This window comes from Lutra lutra, chromosome 3 (genome assembly GCF_902655055.1).
Source record: "Lutra lutra chromosome 3, mLutLut1.2, whole genome shotgun sequence".
NCBI lineage: Eukaryota > Metazoa > Chordata > Mammalia > Carnivora > Mustelidae > Lutra > Lutra lutra.
This window is the reverse complement of record NC_062280.1, coordinates 172,374,885-172,394,703: the sequence shown is the minus strand read 5'-3', so window position 1 is coordinate 172,394,703 and position 19,819 is coordinate 172,374,885. Positions and strand designations below refer to the sequence as shown.

Genomic DNA, 19,819 nt, shown 5'->3' with positions numbered 1-19,819 from the left:
CTGAAATCTTAAGATACTGGAATAGCTGTTAAATAGTATGATTTGGAAAGAGTGATCAGTGAAATGACGTTTGAGTACTTCTCAAGATAGAGTGATTTATTAAGAATAAAGGTGGCATCTGTCTGTACTGCCTTGATTAGTCTACAGAAAGACTTAAGACTGTCCAAATTATCTCCCTAAGACCCTTCTTAACTAAGAAAGTAAAATGATTAATTACATGAATATTTAAGGTTTGTGTATCATTATCAGTTTCAGGTGTAGGATGTTATTGTTCCTTAGCAGCTTAGCAATAGTTTCTTTCTCTCCCCCCCCCCGACCTTTTTTAAATCTAAAAATATGTATCTTTGTCTCTTTGCAATATGATATGTTAACATATGCACCATGGACTTTTAAAAGGGAAATTGTGTGGTATACTGAAGGAACATTTTGAGTCATTTGGAGACTTCAGCTGTTGAGTTAACAGCTGACATTAGGTATGATCCTGAACAAAGCTTACTCTCTCAGTTTCCTTAACTAAAAAATGCAGCCATCTAAGTAACTCTCTGATGTTTTAATTTTCATTTGTTTTGTAATTTTGCTACTTTAAATATAACAGTTAAGGAATTTCTTGAGTTTCTTTTCGTAACTGTTATTGAATACTTTTGATTTTTTTTTAAGATTTTATTTATTTGACAGAAAGTGAGATAGTAAGAGAGGGAACACAAGCAGGGGGAGTGGGAGAGGGAGAAGCAGGGAGCTTCTGGCTCTCTGCTGAGCAGGGAGCCTGATGCAGGGCTCGATCCCATAACTCTGGGATCACGACCTGAGCCGAAGGCAGATGCTCCAATGGCTGAGCCACCCAGGTGCCCCTGATTTTTTTTTTTAAATGCATTGATCTCTCTCAGGATTATTACCTGGATTATTTAGTCAGAATTATTACCAAGATTTTTTTTTTTAAAGATTTTATTTATTTATTTGACAGAGAGAGATCACAAGTAGAGAGGCAGGCAGAGAGAGAGAGAGAGAGGAAAGCAGGCTCCCCGATGAGCAGGGAGCTCGATGTAGAACTCGATCCCAGGACCCTGAGATCATGACCTGAGCCGAAGGCAGCGGCTTAACCCACTGAGCCACCCAGGCGCCCCTGTTTTTCTTTTTATTTACAAGAATTAATAGTAGTTACGTCTGATAATAATTTACATAGGAAATAAGATAAAGAGGTGTTAATGGATTGTAACTTGTCTTGTTAAGAAATTGACTTTTGTCTTGGAAAGTGAGAGGTAGTAGTGGTATGTACATTTTAATAACAAAGCATATATGATACTTTTCAGCTCACTTTTTGAATTCAACAAACCTTTGACACCAAACCTAACAAGTATATTAAGATCAGGGATAATTATAAGCAATAGCTCATGAATGTATACCTAAAAATCCTAAGCTAAATATTAGCAAGTTCTCAGTGATAAGAAGAAAGAAAATAGGTGCTGGCCAGGTAGAATTTATTCCAGAAATGCAAGATTGAGTTAACATTTGAAAATCCACTTAACTTACCACATTAACAGAAAAAGGGGGAGAAAAGTGGGAAGAACCTCCTATGATTATATCAGTAGAAAAAGCATATGATGAAATTTATTACTTAGTCACAAAAAACAGCACACAAAATAAGAATAGAAACTTCCTTAATTTGATAAAGTTTTTCTTCATAAAACCTCTAGAGCTAAAATACTGAATAGTGGAATATTGAATGATTTTCTTCTTGAGATCAGGAACAAGATCTCTTCTTGAAATCATCACTTTTTTAAGTGTAGGGCCTAACCAGTATAGTAAGGCAAGAAAATGAAATAAATGGTGAAAAGATGGCAAAAGAAGAAACAAAACTATATTTACTCGCAGATGACATCATATATGTGAAAAATCCAAAGGAATTCACCAACCTTTGGAATTAATAGGTGAATTCAGTAAGGTCAATATATATAAAAAAAAAAAAAATACAGTGCAGGCAGAAACCCATTTGGAAAATAGAGAAGGTGTGATTGTTTGAAAAGCCACCACCTGTGCTTTAACTTTGTTCTCAGGAGTTGTAGCACCTTCTATTCTTTTGGATTTGTCATGTCCTTCCACTGGTTTCATTCTTAACAGATTTTCTTCTCTTTTATCACAACTCCATCTTTGTCTATTGAAAATACAGATATCCCTTGCTATTCATACTCTTACTGTCTAAACTCTAGAACCAAATAGATTCAAATACTGAGCAGTTTTTGTGATCATATAGTTCATTGTTTATAAGACATTTTATTTTCACCTTTCAACACCTCTGAATTAGGCTACATCTTATTTGTGTTTGAGGCTATAATTGGTAACATTTTTGTCTTTAGTAGGGTACATTGTGATAATGTGTTTCATAGTGAAGTCTTGAACTCCGTGAAATATGCCAACTAATGTTCTGTGTAGAGAGAATAGAAGGCAGTTCCTAGATAAAACAAGGAGGTGAGATGCTTTTAGGAGTAAAGGAGTCTTCTCATTCTTGTCATATAGTTTTATTCACTTCAAATCAGTATTCCTTAGTCTGGTATCAGATGTTAACAAGTATACTTTGAAAAGGAGTGTTCCCTTCTCACTGACATTGGAGAAATGCCAAATTAAACAAGTTACATGGGTTTCTTTACTTCAGGCCTTCTCACAGCTTTTATGGTAAAATGCATCTTGAAACTAGAAAGTAGGTTTGTATTATTTCCAACTTATTTGAGTATAAAAATCTTGTTGGTCACAACTTTTCAACTCTTTATGGCGCACTCTGAAGGAAACAGTTTATGAGACACTCAGACTGTCTTTAGCACATTATCTTGTGTTTCTCTATAAAGTTATTCTGTCATCCTTGTATGATCGTGCAGTTTAGCATCACGTGGTATGGTAAGGTAGTTTAGAAGAAATTTTTTTTCTGATATTACAGAGAATGGTGACTGAAGTTAGACTGCAAAGTAAATATGTATTTACTCCATATATTACCGAAGGCAACCGTTTCATTAATTTTAGTGATATCTGAGTATTATTTTTCGTTATTGAAGAAAATTATCAGTCAGATTTGATACACCTCAAGTATTATAAAGAACCTTTATTTTTAAACATCAGTTTTATTGTGTAGAACCAGTATAATTAATAGTATTCTAGGTTTTTATGTTACTTGGAGGCTAAAACATTCTTGAATACTTAGACTAGTGATGAATTGTCTAATCTTTGTGATGTTTACTAATCTAACTTCATGAAAGCACATTAGAAAATAGTGTCTGGTACTTCTCTGATAGGCCCAGATGTTTATATTTTAGTAGCTAAAAGGTTGGGCTTTTTCTCACTGATAATCTTCTGTTTGTGTAGTTCTTTTAACCTATTTTAAGAAGGGAACTCCCTTAACACTTTGGAAACTGTGTTTTTTTTTCCTCTGGAAAGTTACATTGTTCACACATATGGTTCCATGTTTAGTTTTTATAACATTCATAGATTACTCTTAAGGGATCTCTAGACTCCTTTCTTAAAAACTGGTAACTGGCCACACCCTGGAACCTACAGCTTCCTGCTTTTGAAGAACGAAAAAGGTGGCCTATACACTTTTATTTTCATGAATGACCCTTGTGTAGATTGTACACTTCAATCTATCATCATTTCAGTTTAATTTAGTGCAAAACTATTCATTGAGTGTTTACTACATGCCCTGGCACTGTTCTAGGCACTGAAGATAGAGCGGTGAATGAAGCAAAAAAAAGCTGTACCCTCATGGAATGAATTGTTGAGTTTGTAAGGACATTAGATGCCATCAACTTAAACATTCTCATTTTATAGATGAACAAACTGAGGCCCAAAGAAGATGCTTGAAGTTACCCAGAGTCACATAATCAGTTGGTAACAAGGTTTAGGTACTAGAAGAAGTGCAAAGAGGAGAAAGACGTGGTTTTGGTGGTTTTACTGAAGAGACGGACACATAAATTAATACATCATTAGGTCATTTTAGTTAGGTGTTTGAATAGCCGTAGGAATAAAATTTCATGGAAGGATCTGGGTAGAAGAAATAAATAATTAGGGGTTTGTGGAGGTCTTGACCATTTGGTGCTGAACTTGAGCTAGGTTTAAGGGAATAGGGTCACTTAAAACAGAGGGATCAATGCATCAAAAGGAATGGAGAAAGAAAGCAGTTTCTTAAGTTCTCAACAAAGGTTAATTTCAGAACTATAAATCGTGAATGATCATGTTAAATTGAGGGACAGTATCCAGTTTCCTCCTGTGTCATGCTCTTGTGTACAGTGTTTGCTCTAGTCACTAGGGATATTAAGTAAATGTTTTTAGCAACTAATATTTTCACAGTGATAGAGTAATTGCAGTGTTTTTTTCTTGATTTTCAGTTTTTGTATGTTCTTTTTTTTCTATAGGTATATGCTGTTTAGTTTTTTTAATTTTATAGTTTATGCCTCAGTCATACCCTTTCAAATCACTAAATGTGGTTTAGTTGATAATGTTACAATTATTTAAATAATACATTTATTTCAGTGTACTGATTTTTGACAAAAGTGTTTTAAAATTGGGTTTTGTAGAAAAGACAGGTATCATGAATGCTTAATACATTTTTTAATAAATTGAATTTGTATTGGTAGGTGTTGTCTACATCTACTGGCCTAACTAAAACAGTATATAATCCAGCTGCTTTGAAGGCTGCGCAGAAAACCTTACTCGTTTCCACCTCTGCAGTTGATAATAATGAAGCACAGAAAAAAAAACAGGTAAATACAGATAATAGTGTCCAAAATGTGCACGTAGGAAAGCTTTTCTGCATATATGTGTTTTTTCAAGACTTATCACAAGACAGAACTAAAAAGTGTATGTTGGCTGCCACTGAACTTCTCTGTTTTTCATAGTGTAATAATAGGTATTAATTTTGGTTTGAAGGATTCTCTTGAAACTTACATACGTATTTAACTTGTAAGCTTTACATTTAATTGTTGCCAAACTGCTGCATCTACAACCATTTCTTTCCTCTGGAATATCTGTTTATCAGAAAAATACACAGTAAATATTCTAGTGATATTCTTGGTCTCTTTCACTAGGAGGCACTGAAACTTCAGCAAGATGTAAGGAAAAGGAAACAAGAAATTTTAGAAAAGCACATTGAAACACAGAAGGTAAAATATTAGACTTGGCAAAATATATTTATGTTCTTTTAATTTTAAGTAAATTTAATTTGACACTATATAGCTAATCCTAAGAAATATATTTCACATAATTGGGAAGGGTAAAACTGAAATATTTGTCTGTGATAAGGTATATATATCAGTTGATTAATGTATTGAGGATGAAGAGCATTAAATGGTGAACTGGGATTTGGAGTGATTTCAGGGAGCTCGGGTGGTCAACTTGAAGTGAAAATGAGTGTTTATCAAGATATGTTGCTGCATAGTAGTTTGTCTACTGATAGTGAATTAGAACCTTTTTCTCAGGTTTTTTTTCTGTTGAGATATGTATCTTTCTTTAATTGGCTTGGAATCCTCTAGTTTTGTGTCGTCCAGTATGGTAGGTAGTAGCTTCATCCAACTTTTGAGTACTTGAGAAAAGTCTTGTCTAAATTGTTATGAGCTCTGTGGATATAAAATGCATACTAGATTTCAAAGATGTAATATGAAGGAAAAAAGTAAAACATCTCAGTAAATTTTTTTGAAATATAGCATTTTGATATATTGAGTTAAACAGTATTTATAGCATTTTGATATATTGAGTTAAACACAGTATTAACTTTACTGGTTTGGGTTTTTTAAAGTCTTTTTAATGTGGCTGCTAGAAAAATGTAAAATTGCATGGTTTGCAGTATTTTGTACAGGGTTGCTCTGTGACATTTAATTAGTGTCAGTTTTTGATTATGTCTAGTAATAAAAGTTACGACATTTCAAAATATTGAAAATGCAGAAACTTCTTACATTTTCACTTATAATTTCTAATTTAAATTTGGATATACTTGGTAAAGAGAAATTACAGTACTTTACAAACTGAAACCAGCTTGACTGAGAAAACCTGTAATATGTGGTATCTTCTACCCCATATTGCCTTGTTTATCTTTTGATTCCTGTCCATGTTGGGGATATCAGTCTTACGTTAGCCAGTTATTGTTCCCTGTGACAAAGAAAGTAAGTAATTTTTTAAGATTTCATTATGTGAAGGGAGCCATAAAACTTCCTCTGGTTCTTTCTGGGCTGCAGACTACATTTGGAGTAGGAATACTTAGGGCCGCTAATATCCATAAGGATTGGAAAGTAAAATTACTGATATTACTTTAAATTGACCACTTTTCGGTGGTCAGATTGAATTTCGTATGTTTGTGCTTTGAACTTATATTCCGAGAGACCAGTGATAACGTGTAATTCTTTACAAAGTGTGCCAAGATTAAGACTTGCGATAGCACCACCAAAATCTGTTATTCTGCTTAGAAGTTGTAAGCCTTGCCATAAATATATAAACTAAAACTAGTAGTTATTTATTTTTATATTTATTTTGCTGTGTTTGCTTTGTTAATAGTATGAGGAATACGTATCTTAATTTTTTCTTTTTTAAAAATTTGGCAGATGTTAATTTCAAAACTGGAGAAAAACAAATCAATGAAGTCTGAAGATAAAGCAGAAATAATGAAAACTTTAGAGGTTTTGACAAAAAATATTACCAAATTGAAAGATGAAGTCAAAGCTGTTTCTCCTGGACGCTGTCTTCCAAAAAGTATAAAAACCAAGACTCAGGTATTTTACTTTGTGTTGTTCTTCATTATACTACTTACTAAAAACCATTTAAATGTTACACTGCTTTAAGATTATTTTCCTTTTAGGTAATATCTTTTGCTTAAAATCTGACTATTCTTTGCTAACATTTTTTCCCTCCTTCATTAATTAATAGTAAATATGTATAGATAAGCAAACTCTATTAATCTTTTAAATCCTGTCTCTATTAATTTTTTAAATTCTTTAGATTACAGTTGTAAAGTCAGTAATTAGGAGAATAGTTACGGATAATCTTTAAAAGATAACTTGAGGACAAAGTGATACAAGTACTTGAGGGAAGAATTTGAACTTTATTTTATTTTATAAGGAGTTCATAGTACAAAAGGTTAATAAACAGAGGTAACATTCCGGATGCACCTGGGTATCGCAGTTGGTTAAGCATCTGCCTTTGGCTCAGGTCATGATCTCTGGGTCCTGGAATCAAGTTCCATGTCTGGCTCCCTACTCAGTGGGGAGTCTTGCTTCTCTTTCTGTCTCTACTCCTCTGCTTGTTCGTTCTCTCTCTTTCTCTGAAATGAGTAAATAAGATCTTAAAAAAAAAATAACATTCCAGTAGCCTTATATTGAATTGATTAAAAGGGGGGAAATTCAAGTACATCAATCTGTTGGATGTGAATAAGTGAGGAAGATAATTTCATGTGATAGTAAGTGATTTTTAAAAATCTCCAGTTATACAATATTTATACTTGGTGTTGTGTGTATGTACGTATATGTGTAAAATCATGAATTCATATTGATATTTCTGATTCCAGTACCACAGGATGCTGCTTTTCCTCCTCTTATTCCATATTTTATCTCCTGTTGCCATAATGACAGCTTGCTTCCCACTAACATCAGTACAGTACTCATTTTCACAGTCATTTAATACATTCCACATAGTTCCTGAATTGCTGTAACAATAGCACTTCCGACCATTAAGTAAAAGATTCAAAATGTATTTGCATTTTTTATAAGCTCACAATATATTCAACTAAGAGTATAGGGTTAGAACTGTGGCCTATGATTACTTTTTTTCCCCTTTTGTGTGATTATGCCATCAATTTAATGAAGTTAAATGTATGTCTATTTGTAGTCAATTTTGGATTCCCCTCCATTTCATTCTTGCTGACTTTATTTTTTAATAAAACATAAACATGATTTGAAAGTTAAATTATATTAAAAAAGTATATATAGAATGCCTTTTCCCTTTGATCCCTGCCACTCTATCCCCATTCTTCTCTCCCTCTTGGTATGTGTGTATGTATTCTTTCCTATGTAAAAGCATACTATATATTGCTCATTAACATCTTGTTTTTTGTTTTTGTTTTTTTCTTTTCACAGTTATTTCCTGAAAATTACTTCATGTATCAGCCCATAGAAATCTCACTCTGGCTTCTGTATGGAAAATGAACTGTAGGGAAATGAATGGAAGTAGGAACAAGTTAGGAAGCTATTGTAGTAGTGTAGCCCAGAAGTGATTGATGGCTTGGACTAGGGTGGTAGGACTGGAGATACAGAAGGAATGTATGGATTAAATGGGAATCTATAAAAGCTCTTTGGAAAAAAAAAAAAAAAGTTTTTTGTAAATGCAGGATATTTTTGTCACTTAAATTATTAATTACCATTTTCTAGATGCAGAAAGAATTGCTTGATACAGAACTGGATTTATATAAGAAGATGCAAGCTGGAGAAGAAGTCACTGAACTTAGGAGAAAGTATACAGAATTACAGCTGGAAGTATGTTTCACCACAACTACATAGTATGCCAAAGAGGAGCAGATGTAGTCATGGTGGCCAATTTGAAAATATATCCCCCTCATTCTAGTCTATAATTGTTGGTAGTCTGTGACATATATACTGGGATTTGATATAGGAAAGAGAGAAGAAATTAGCAAATTTTTCAGAACTGGTAGAGAAAATCTTTACTTAATGAGGGGTGGCAGCAGTTCTACCTGTACACCTAAGTCCTTCCACTTCTAGTGAGTTCGGTTCTTTTCCTAATTTTAGTCTCTCCTTCTCCCTGGGACCAAGATCTATTAAAGCCTTTTCAGTTATTACAAAGATAGATATTCTGTGTATATACAGACATATTATCTTGAGTTGCTGTGAGGATTAGACTTTAGTGGAGAACTGTATTAAAAGCATGCTTACTTAAGTTTTGCCTATAGATGGTGCTGTGGATGTTTATAAAAGAAAATAAACTTCTAATTTAGCTATATAATTGTATAAGAAAAATTTAGTGAAATTGATCATTATAATGAGCATTTGTAACATTTAGCAAAAAAGTGTTTAAAAATCAGAATTACATTTTGAAGTACACAGATGTTAATGTCATTAATGCAGTTGGTACTTGGGTACATTTATGATTGATGCCACAATTAAAATTTTTTATATTTTAAATTATTTTGCCTTCATCTGAGAATTATGCTTTTTTTGCCCAAATTTGTTAGCGCCTTGATGATTTTTTTTCTAATAGGACATATTCTGAATTTAGTACTGGCATCCAGGTATTAAAGACTTAACATTTAGTAGCCAAACCACTGTGCTGTCTTAAGGCTCCATCTTGCCTGTCATAGAAACAGGATGGTCTCTCAACCTACATACATTTTGCATTCTCTGGAAACTTGATAGGGTTGCCTTTGTGTTCTGGCCAAGGTAACAGGTTTTGAAAAAGATAGATTTCTTTCAGTTAATATAGAAATTGTTTTTTCTTTATTATGGAGATTACTTGCCTATGTTGGTGGCACTTTATTTTATTTTTTATTTATTTTTTTAAATTTCAGTGTTCCAGAATTCATTATTTGTTGGTGATACTTTAAAAAACAGGTTATTTTTTAAATTTTGGCTCAGAAATTTTAGTAAATAAATAGTGGTTCTACCAGTAATCTTTATTAGTCCATGCTTTGTTTCTTTATCATAATAAAACTAAATGCTGAATGGCATTTTCTGGTTTACTTGTATGATGGCTAGACTTCAGTTTGTAGTTACCGTTGGAATATGCAGTAATGTATTATTTCCCAGAGTGTGTCACTGACCATACCAATTCCATTTTTTGTTAACATATTAGTGCAAAAAGCTTTTGAGGCCAAATAAACTTGGAAAAGTTTATATTAAACATGCTTGTTGCCATAGGGTTTCTTTAGAGATTTTTGGTTCGTGAATCCCTAAATATACATATTCAGTATTGCTCAGATTTGTTCATAAATCCTCTTTTTCAGGGAATATTTTGAGATAGTGTTGCTCAGAGCATAAGTCTGTATATGCTGCTCCATTATGAACATTAATCCTTGACCTGTGAAGTTTATTATTTGGGTTTTAGATAATTATTTTAGCAAATGTTAAGATGAACTGTCTTGAGGGCGCCTGGGTGGCTCAGTGGGTTAAGCCGCTGCCTTCGACTCAGGTCATGATCCCAGGTCCTGGGTTCGAGCCCCACATCGGGCTTTCTGTTCAGCAGGGAGCCTGCTTCCTCCTCTCTGCCTGCCTCTCTGCTTACTTGTGATTTCTCTCTGTCAAATAAATAAATAAAATCTTTAAAAAAAAAAAAAAAAGAACTGTCTTGAGATGAACAAACAAATATTTATACTTAAAGAGATTTGCCAGTGGTGCCTACTTGACATTTCTACTTGGATACTTCACATCCTCAGACTCAACCTGTTCAAAATTGAATTTGTCTTGCCCCTAAATTCCATCTATACAGTTACCCAAACCAGAAATCTGGGAATCTTCATTGATTCCTCCCTTTCCTTCATTGTCCATATCAATTAATTATCAAGTTTTATACATATTACCTCCAAATGTATCTTAAAATATATTTACCTCTATGCCACCACTGTAGACGAAGCTTCCATCTTGTTGTTGGAGCTATTTTAGTAGCCTACTGACTGGTTTCCCAGCTTGTTCTTACTTTTTTCTACTCTGTTCTTAAAACTAGTCAGAATAACATGTTAAATACCAATTTGATGGTATCACTCTGCTTTTGTGTTTAAAATGTTTTAACTGATTTTCTTGGCTCTTGGGATAAAATTAAAAATCCTTAATTGTTGTCCTTAAAATTTTTCGTGATCTGGTTCTGCCTATCTCTCTAGCTTCATTTTTTCATCCCATGTAGTCCAGTTGCACTGCATTTCCTGTATTCTTGGATGTACCATGTTTCTTTCAAATTTGATTGCTTTGTTCATGCTGTAGCCCCCACTCCACACCCTTATGTTTTTTGTTCTTTGTGTCTTCTTTGATTCACTGAACACATTAAATATCTAGTCTTTCAGCTCCTGTTGTAAGTGCTAGGGATCAAGTAGAAAATAAAACAAGTAAATATCCTCACGGAGCTTTCATTCTAGTATCTTACTCATTGCCAGTCTTTAATGTTCTGTTCAAGTCTTTAAAGCATTTCCTTACTCTTTGCTTTACTTCTCATTAGTACTACTAAGTAACTTGGTTGCTAAAGGTCTCTTACCCCTCTAGGATTTGAGTTTCAGAAAGGAAAGGACTTTCATATAGGAAGTACTTGTTAAATATTTGTGCAGTGAAGGAATAGTATACTATTCATATAGAAAAATGTGGTGGAATATAAGTTATTGTGCTACATTGGTTGTAAAGTGTTGTTAGTATAAGTGACTAAAATGATGAATTTGAGATAATTATACCTACTAAAGTCAACAGGCAAACAAATACACTACTTAGAAGTTTTAAGTGGAAAAATAAATTTATGTGCTGCATTGGTTGTAAAGTGATGTTAGTATAAGTGACTAAAATGATGAATTTGAGATAATTATACCTACTGTAGTCAACAGGCAAACATATACACTACTTAGAAGTTTTAAGTGGAAAAATAAATTTATTGTATATTATGTATGTATTAAACTGCTGAAGTAACATTTTAACATTGTGTATTATTTGGAAATCAAGAATTGTTGGTCTTTTTATGATACAGTCTGATATCTTGGAAAGTAGGAACTTAGTAGAAAAAGGCACATTTAATAATTTCAAAACATTGTTTAAATTAATGTTATTTTGTTTTCTAATTGTATCGGCTACCTAAAATGCTTTCACTTTAAAAACTAAAACTCTCAGGGGCACCTGGGTGGCTCAGTGGGCTAAGCCTCTGCCTTCGGCTCAGGTCATGATCTCAGGGTCCTGGGATCCAGCCCCATGTTGGGCTCTCTGCTCAGAGGGGAGCCTGCTTCCACCCCCCACCCCCTGCCTGCCTCTCTGCCTCTCTGTCAAATAAATAAATAAAATCTTTTTTAAAAAAACCAAAAACTAAAACCCTACCTTAAATTATGAGATACTTTCATAGGCCAGTATTTGAATATGATGTCAAATTGTATAAAAGATTGACTATTCTCACAGAATATATGTAACACGGCCTATGTTAGAAATTGTGATGTTTAACTTGTGTGTCTGATCTCTTCAAGGCTGCAAAACGAGGGATCCTTTCATCTGGTCGGGGTAGAGGAATTCACTCAAGAGGTCGAGGTGCAGCTCATGGCCGAGGCAGGGGTCGAGGTCGAGGTCGAGGTGTGCCTGGTCATGCTGTGGTGGATCATCGTCCCAGGGCATTGGAGATTTCTGCGTTTACAGAGAGTGATAGAGAAGATCTTCTTCCTCATTTTGCGGTACTTTCTTACTGTCCAACAGAACATGTACTGATAATCATTGTTGGGGATAATGGATATTGAAGGGGAAATTATGAAAATATGAGTAATTTAAACCCTTTAATCTGACCAAAGGGTTTGATTAATCCATAATAGTCTTTTGCTAATTATTTAAAAAATAAACCGAGGGATTTTTTGTTTGTTTAATTACTGTCTGGAAGACAGGTTGCTATTCTTAACAGTAGGCCTTCAGATATTGTGAAATGAATGATTTAAATTTTGCTGTTTCAGAGGGGGATGTCCTACAGTTTAGTTTCATTTGATATATACATGGAACAGAAAATTTAACACATTGCAAAGGCCACCTAGATACTCTAAAATTAAGATGGAATTTTATGTCTTAATACCATATTCTTGATCTAGCTGACCTTCGAAATGAAATAAGACAAAATTTTGATATGTGCCCTTGAGGTTGGCTCTATTCACTGGCAGGATGCAATTAAAGGGAATGAGTCTAATGTAGACCTATGAGAAAGGAGAATGAGATTCTAGTCCTGGCTAACCCATTATTTTATTTGGACTTCCTGGGATCCATTGGGCTTGTGTGTAGAATAGAAATTATATTTGCCTAAAGGCCTTTTCAACTTAAATATTGTGATTCTTAGTGGTATCCCAAAGGTTAGTTACTAAGCATCCGCCTTGCCTTCAGGACTATAGTAACTGCTCTGGGGATACAAAAGAAATAACCAGTTCTTCACCTTCAAAGATTTTATATATATTGTTTTAACACAAGGCAGTTAAAGTAAGCAGCTGCAAACATAATTTACCACACCATCAAGTTAAATTTATTAAAAACTGTAAGTACTTGAGTAACTCAGAAAAGTATCTTTCACATAGGCATATGATGGAAAAAGAACAGTATAGGAGAATTTCATAAGGTAGGAAAACTGGAGCTTAGATCTTGAACGATCTGTAAGCTTATAGATAGGTACACAAAAGATTGAATCTTTTGGAAATTCCGATTTAGATGTTTGACAGTCATATTCTAGGCTGTAAATAGAAGTTACAAAGGTGAAACTATATTTTGTCAGGACATAGGGAATTATTGAAAGAAATGGAAAACATTAAAGAAGTAACTAAAATGATTAATATTTAAGGATGAGGAGTCTGGAAAGTCTTATGCTTGATGGTTTCAGAGGGAGAAAGAAAGGGATCAGAGAACTAGAAAGGATCTTAGAGATAATTTAACCCAATTTTTGCCTGTTACTCGCCCCAGCTTCTCCCACCCCTTTCACAAAGGAAAGGAGATTCAGATAATTAAGTGTTTTGCATGCAGTTATATAGTTAATCAAGAAACTAGCAAAGAATATGCTAAAATAATCCAGATAAACCAGTGAGTTTGTTATGCATGTATTTTAGTGACAACTAGGATGGATTTTGGTTTTATAAATATTCAAAGCCTCTAAGTGGAGATTCTTGTGTGTATTTAGAGATTTGAACTCCTTTCAAAGTTAGTAGTGGTAATGCACATTTAAAAATAGTCTTTAAGAATGGTGCATGTTTAAAATTTAGTTTTCTGTCTCAACCTGGGATTTGAACATGTGACAAGTAACAGAAGAAAAGAAAACTGCATTAATATAGGACCATTAACTGTTACAGATTGTGATTAACAACATGCTTTCATTAATTTATCCACCTAAACCAGTAGTAGTATTAATAATAAAAATAATAGCTAAAAGTTTTAGAGCATTTATTTTGTGGCAGGTATTATACTGAGTGTCTTACGTAATTCATTATATTATGCGTTATCTCAACAACTCTGAGGTACGTACCCACTTTAGAGATGAAGAAGATGAACCATGAAGAGATTAAGTAACTTGTTCAAATTCAAACAGCTAGTAACTGACAGAGCTGAAAGGAGCTGATTGATGCTAGAATATTGTTATCTTTACAGAAATTTTCGATTTCTGTAAAAAAATTTCTGGGGTGTGTGTGTGTGTGTGTGTATTTAATGAGATTATAGTTATTTTGTTTTGGGGTAGGAAAGAAGGCAGGTATTAGTAATGATAAAGGATTAGAATTTTATATGATAAAGGTTGCTGTCTAAAGGAAATATGATAAAAAAAATCCTTCTACATAGAGAAAAAATAAAATCCAACAAAATAAAAGCAAGCATAATTTATTTAGTTTTTTTTTAGAGTGTGCTGTGTAGAGGAGTATGTAATAGGAGTGAAAGCAAGGTCAGTTCGGATGTTAAATCAAAAGACCTAGACTCTCCTGCTATTTAACTTAAATAAATTTGGGAAAATTATTTAAATTCTCTGAATCTTCTTTTTGGCACCTTCTTTAAATTGGGAATGACACAAAAAACTCATAGAATATCCTGAGGATTAAATACTCGGTTTCAGAAAGAATTTAGCATATTCTAGGATTACGAAGGTCAGTAAGGAAGCCCAATTGTGACTATTATTTCATTTTTTTAAGGAATAGTTGATTCAAACGTAAGTTTCCCTAATTCTAAAAAGTATAGAATTGTAAATAGGACCATTCTTTATCTTATAATATCAAGTACTAAAATGAATTATTCATCATTTTTTTCTGTTAATCACCATGAATTGTTATATATTCTGGGTTACATTTATTGGTAATTTTAAAAGCCATTAGGATTTTGGATGTTTCAAAATATTTATTTGGAGGAAATACTTCTTTTTAATTTAAAGCAATATGGTGAAATTGAAGATTGTCAGATTGATGACTCTTCACTTCATGCAGTAATTACATTCAAGACAAGAGCAGAAGCTGAAGCAGTAAGTATTAGAAATAATCTGATTTATTGAAAATTCAGATTTAAATGTTTTGTAAATATTGCTTTTAAGTCTTAATATAAAGAAAATTTTTTTTACTTACTAAATAACTACAGTTTGACAGTAGATAGATTATAAGAAGTAATTCATGGCCACAAAGAATGTCCTAAAGGAGTTAGGCAATTCTGTTTATAACATGATATAATTAGAATAGTCACCAAGATGAATAGTAAGTTGTATTGTCTTGAGACACTAGCAGTTCTCCTTTCTTTCTCTTTCATAGGGGATAGGGCCACCCAACTTTCCATTATCCTTTTTCTCAGCTGGCCTAGAACAAAGTCTGCTTTGGCAGAAAGAGTCATGAGAGATAAGGTAGAAGCTAAGATAAATCGTGATGTCAGATCTTCTAAAGCATCCCTTATCTGCTGCTTCCTAGTCCCAGTACGCTGAACTTTAACGTGTCCCTAGCTCAGCATCCCCAACTAAGCCTCTATAACTTTCTGCCCAGGCATGATACATTGCTGTAGCTTTTAGGGTCCTTTTATTATGGTTGTCTTAAACCATGCATCTTGAATTGTCTTTATAAAGGATGAGTATATGCAACCTTGTCTTCCATCGGGGTTTAAAAGATTTAAAAAAAAAGGAAAATGGGTATAAAGTATAGGAGATTGATAGGAATATTTTTAGCCCTGTGGGTTCTTTCTTCAGGATTGTAGAGAAATAGATGTACCATCTTGTCCTTGGAAAAATGCAATAAGAGTTCCAAACAGTTAACCTAATGTGAATGAAAGAGTAGTATAGTTTTCAGAAGTTTTTAAGTGGATTGTGGTCTAAATTAAAGTTTTTAAAAACTTTGTAAATTGATGTGTCTTCTTTGTAGTGAATATTCCCTGACAACACAATGGTACCTTACTAGGGACCTAGCCTGGTAGGAGTTGGGCTTTGGAGCATTGTAACCAGTAAAAGACTGTGGATCTGAAAAGTCTCAGTGAAGTGCTCAGCTGGGGCCTTGTAATAACTAGTGTCAAGATTAGTGGTGTAGGAGGTGGATAGTTTTATGGAATAGGAGTTCCTGATCCTAGAGTTTTGTTTTTTTAAAATCTACTTTTGGGTAATGTTTCACTTAAAGATCTTTTTTCAGAGTAAAAAATGTTATTGATGAGAGTTTAAAACTTTTATAAACTTGTATGTGTACACGTTATATTAAGAAATAGATCTTTGATCAAGTTTTCTCTCAAAGGTATTATTGAGTATAAGTTGAAAAATAAGCTTCTTTTTGTTAGGTAGCTTGAGTAAGTCTCTTTATGTTCTATTTTCTAGGCACTAGTCCTAAAACAGTGGTAGTTGTCATTATATAAATGATTATAAGTTTGTTAAAACTTCTTGTTTATATGGCTAAGGGAAAAAAACTTTTTACCTTTGAAATAATTTTTGAAAGTTTGGCTCTTGGAAAATTTATTGACATACAGCCTCTTTCTTGGGTATTGCTTTTTCCACCTCAGATATGTATACTTATATGTACATACTATATATATGTGTACATATTTATATATAAAAATATATTTTATATGTACATATATATATATAAATACATGTATATTTATACAATGCATATGTTTTCCAAATGAATAGCAATCAATTCAAAAGACTAGGGATTGATGTATGACAAACACTGAATTTTATGGGGGTTGAAGAAGTGACAAAATAAGTTAGATCCAATAAGAATTATCTTTTCAGAGTAAATACCATTTTAGTTGGAATTACTTAATAGCCTGAAAGGAAGAACTACCATTGCTATGATAAACATTTGAATTAAGTTATAGAAGTTGTTGATCCAAAGCCAAATAAGCCAAAACAATTCTTAAAATTTTGTAACTTTCTGTTGTAGAAAACAATAGAAAATTAAGTTGAAGCTTATCTTCTCCAAACAGAATATAGGCTAAGGCAGTGGTTTTCCAAACGTCTAGATTTGGGGGACCATTGAAGTTTGGGAATTTAAAAAAATTAGTGTGTTTGATATAGAGGCGCCAGTTTTTAATTTTGTTAAGGATGAATGCTTATAAAATATAAAACAAATTTCTTGTACCATCATCATCATTTTGTAAAATAAAATTTTGACACCAAAAATGTAAGAGGTTATAAACTCAAGGTAAATGATAGGCCTTCCCAGGAAAAGAAGATTATCCACCTTTTTTGATGTTTATTTCCAAATATTTCTTTGTTTTTATTTTCTGAACCATTGTCCTAGATGAGTGAATGAATGTCTCTGTATTTTCTGTAATCAGTAAATGGTATAGTATTTCATAGTGAAAGTACAAAATAAGGTACTTCAGACATTCATATATGACTGAAAAGTGAGAAGTTTTCCCCATATAGATGTACCAAATTTAATCAACCATGCTGATGGCCTTTACATTGTTTTTGTTCTTTTACAGTGCAGCAGTGAACATTCTTGGAGCATATTTCTCTGTGTACATATGTGAATATGAATATAGATATATTCTTGATACAATATAACTGGATGAAATGATATGTGCACTTAAATTTTTGATGGATAGTTCTAAGATTGCTTCCTTCATTCCCCTTCATATAGGTTGTACCACATTTCCTTGCCCACCAAAGATGTATGAGAGTGCCTTTTCCCCCACACACTTGCCATAGTGTATACTCTGCGTAGTGGTTTGCTCATATAATATACATGAGTACATGAGCCACAGAATGGTATCAGTTTTATTTTGGTAAAATAGCAACTCACTTCAGTTTTAATACACTTTTATGATTAAAATTGAACGTTTTCACATTTGTTTAAATGCTCTTTATTTCTGTTTCTGTCAACTGTTAATGTCATTTGTTTACTCTCTTGCTGAGTTCTATTATTTTTTTTTCAATTTTTTCCCTAGAAAATTAGCTCATAATTTCTAAACATTTCAATGAAAATTCTTATGACTTTTATTTGGCATAAGGTGTGAAATAGAGAGCCTACTTGATTTTACTGAGTAAAAGCTAGTTTACCAAACTTAGGCGAACTACCCTTAGTGTGTAAAAATTTTCCATGTTTATTGGATCATGTTCGGGATTCATTCTCTTCTATTGATCAGTTTTCTTTTCATGTGCCTCTTCTGCACTGCTTTAATTAAGCTAAACTTTATATTTTAATAGTTTGTCAGGGTTGTTGTTTGGATTCCCTCTTATTGTGCTCACCTATTAACTCATTTTAAGCATCTTCCTCATAGATTTTACATGTTTATTTTTTATATAAGCTTACCAGGTTCTAAAAAGATAGAATAATATATGGGAGATTGAACATCTTCGTGATACAAATACTCCTCTATAACATCATTATATTTCAATCCTTTATTCTCTAACAGCATTTAGAGGTTTTCTTTATATAGATTTTATTTATATATGTAAAATCGATATAGGTAATATACATATGCTGCAGATTTCATAATATATAAGTATATAATATAGTAACATATAGTATTTAATGTGAAATACATATAACATGCGTATAATTTTTTACATAAATAAATATATTAGTTTTCCCCGAGTCATTTAACTTCTAGTTATTTTAAATGAGGTCTTCTTTATGTAGAAAAATCAATCGTCTGTTCTTATTAGATATGTAGCTGCCATCTTACCAAATTATCTTTTGATAGTTTTTCAGTTTTGTTGTCCTTGGTTTTTCAGGTAACCATATCCATCTTTAATGTTTATAACTTCTTACTTTCTGTTACTTATTGGTACCTTTAGAAAAATATTAAAAAACAGTAATAGTAATTGTGTCTCCACTCATGACATTCCATTCATTGGGTTGCTCATGAAATGAATGAAAACATTTCTAATAATTTTAGTATTATATATGATGCTAGCTTTTTAGATTAAGATAGAATACAAATGATTCCTGTTTTTTGGAAGCTGTAGTGATTTTGGGTTTTGATCAGAGAGAGATGTTATCGTAATTTTTGTGTATTTATAGAAATACGAGGGTTCCCCCCCTCATCTATTTATATTGTTTCCTGAGATTGACTAACCATTTGCTTCTGGTACAGATCCCCATGGTACTGTATTTTTCTTCGATAAATCACTGAAGTCTGAAGTCTTCCTTTTTTAAAAAAATTTTTATTTATTTTTACTTCTAAAAGACTTTATTGAAATATAATTGATAGGCATGTTATATTAGTTTCAGGGGTACAGCATAGTGATTTGGCAATTCTCTTACTCATTTCTCACCATGATAAGTGTAGTCACCATCTGTCACCATATAACATTATTACAATATTACTGATTATATTTCCTATATTATACTCTTGATCCATGTGACTTATTTTTTAACCAAAGGTTGTACCTCTTAATCCTCTGTAGATAATTTTGCCCATTCCCCTATCCATCTCCCCTCTGGCAACCACCAGTCTGTTCTCTGTATTTAAGAGTGTTTGCTTTGTTTTTTATATCCTGCATATAAGTGAAATCATATGGTATTTGTCTTTCTCTGACTTACTTCACTTAGCATAATAACCCTCCAGATTCATCATGTTGTCGCGGATGATAAGGTTTTATTCTTGTATTTATTTGTAGTTTTAATTCAGTCTTCAGAAGTAAGATTTGTTTGTAGACTGGAGGGGTGTTACTTACATCAGGTATCAATACTACTTGGCTT

General features: G+C 32.8%; 1 protein-coding gene across 13 annotated transcripts in view; it reads left to right on the top strand.

Annotated features, from left to right (window-relative positions):
• The window catches only part of RBM26 (RNA binding motif protein 26), an 88,368-nt gene that overhangs the window by 54,741 nt on the left and 13,808 nt on the right, over positions 1 to 19,819 (top strand). For all 13 annotated transcript variants that reach the window (XM_047720208.1, XM_047720207.1, XM_047720211.1 and 10 more), the window contains 6 exons: positions 4,617 to 4,742; positions 5,067 to 5,141; positions 6,573 to 6,740; positions 8,391 to 8,495; positions 12,176 to 12,376; positions 15,076 to 15,162. In XM_047720208.1, the coding sequence (XP_047576164.1) occupies positions 4,617 to 4,742; positions 5,067 to 5,141; positions 6,573 to 6,740; positions 8,391 to 8,495; positions 12,176 to 12,376; positions 15,076 to 15,162 (762 nt within the window). The remainder of the gene's footprint in view (positions 1 to 4,616; positions 4,743 to 5,066; positions 5,142 to 6,572; positions 6,741 to 8,390; positions 8,496 to 12,175; positions 12,377 to 15,075; positions 15,163 to 19,819) is intronic.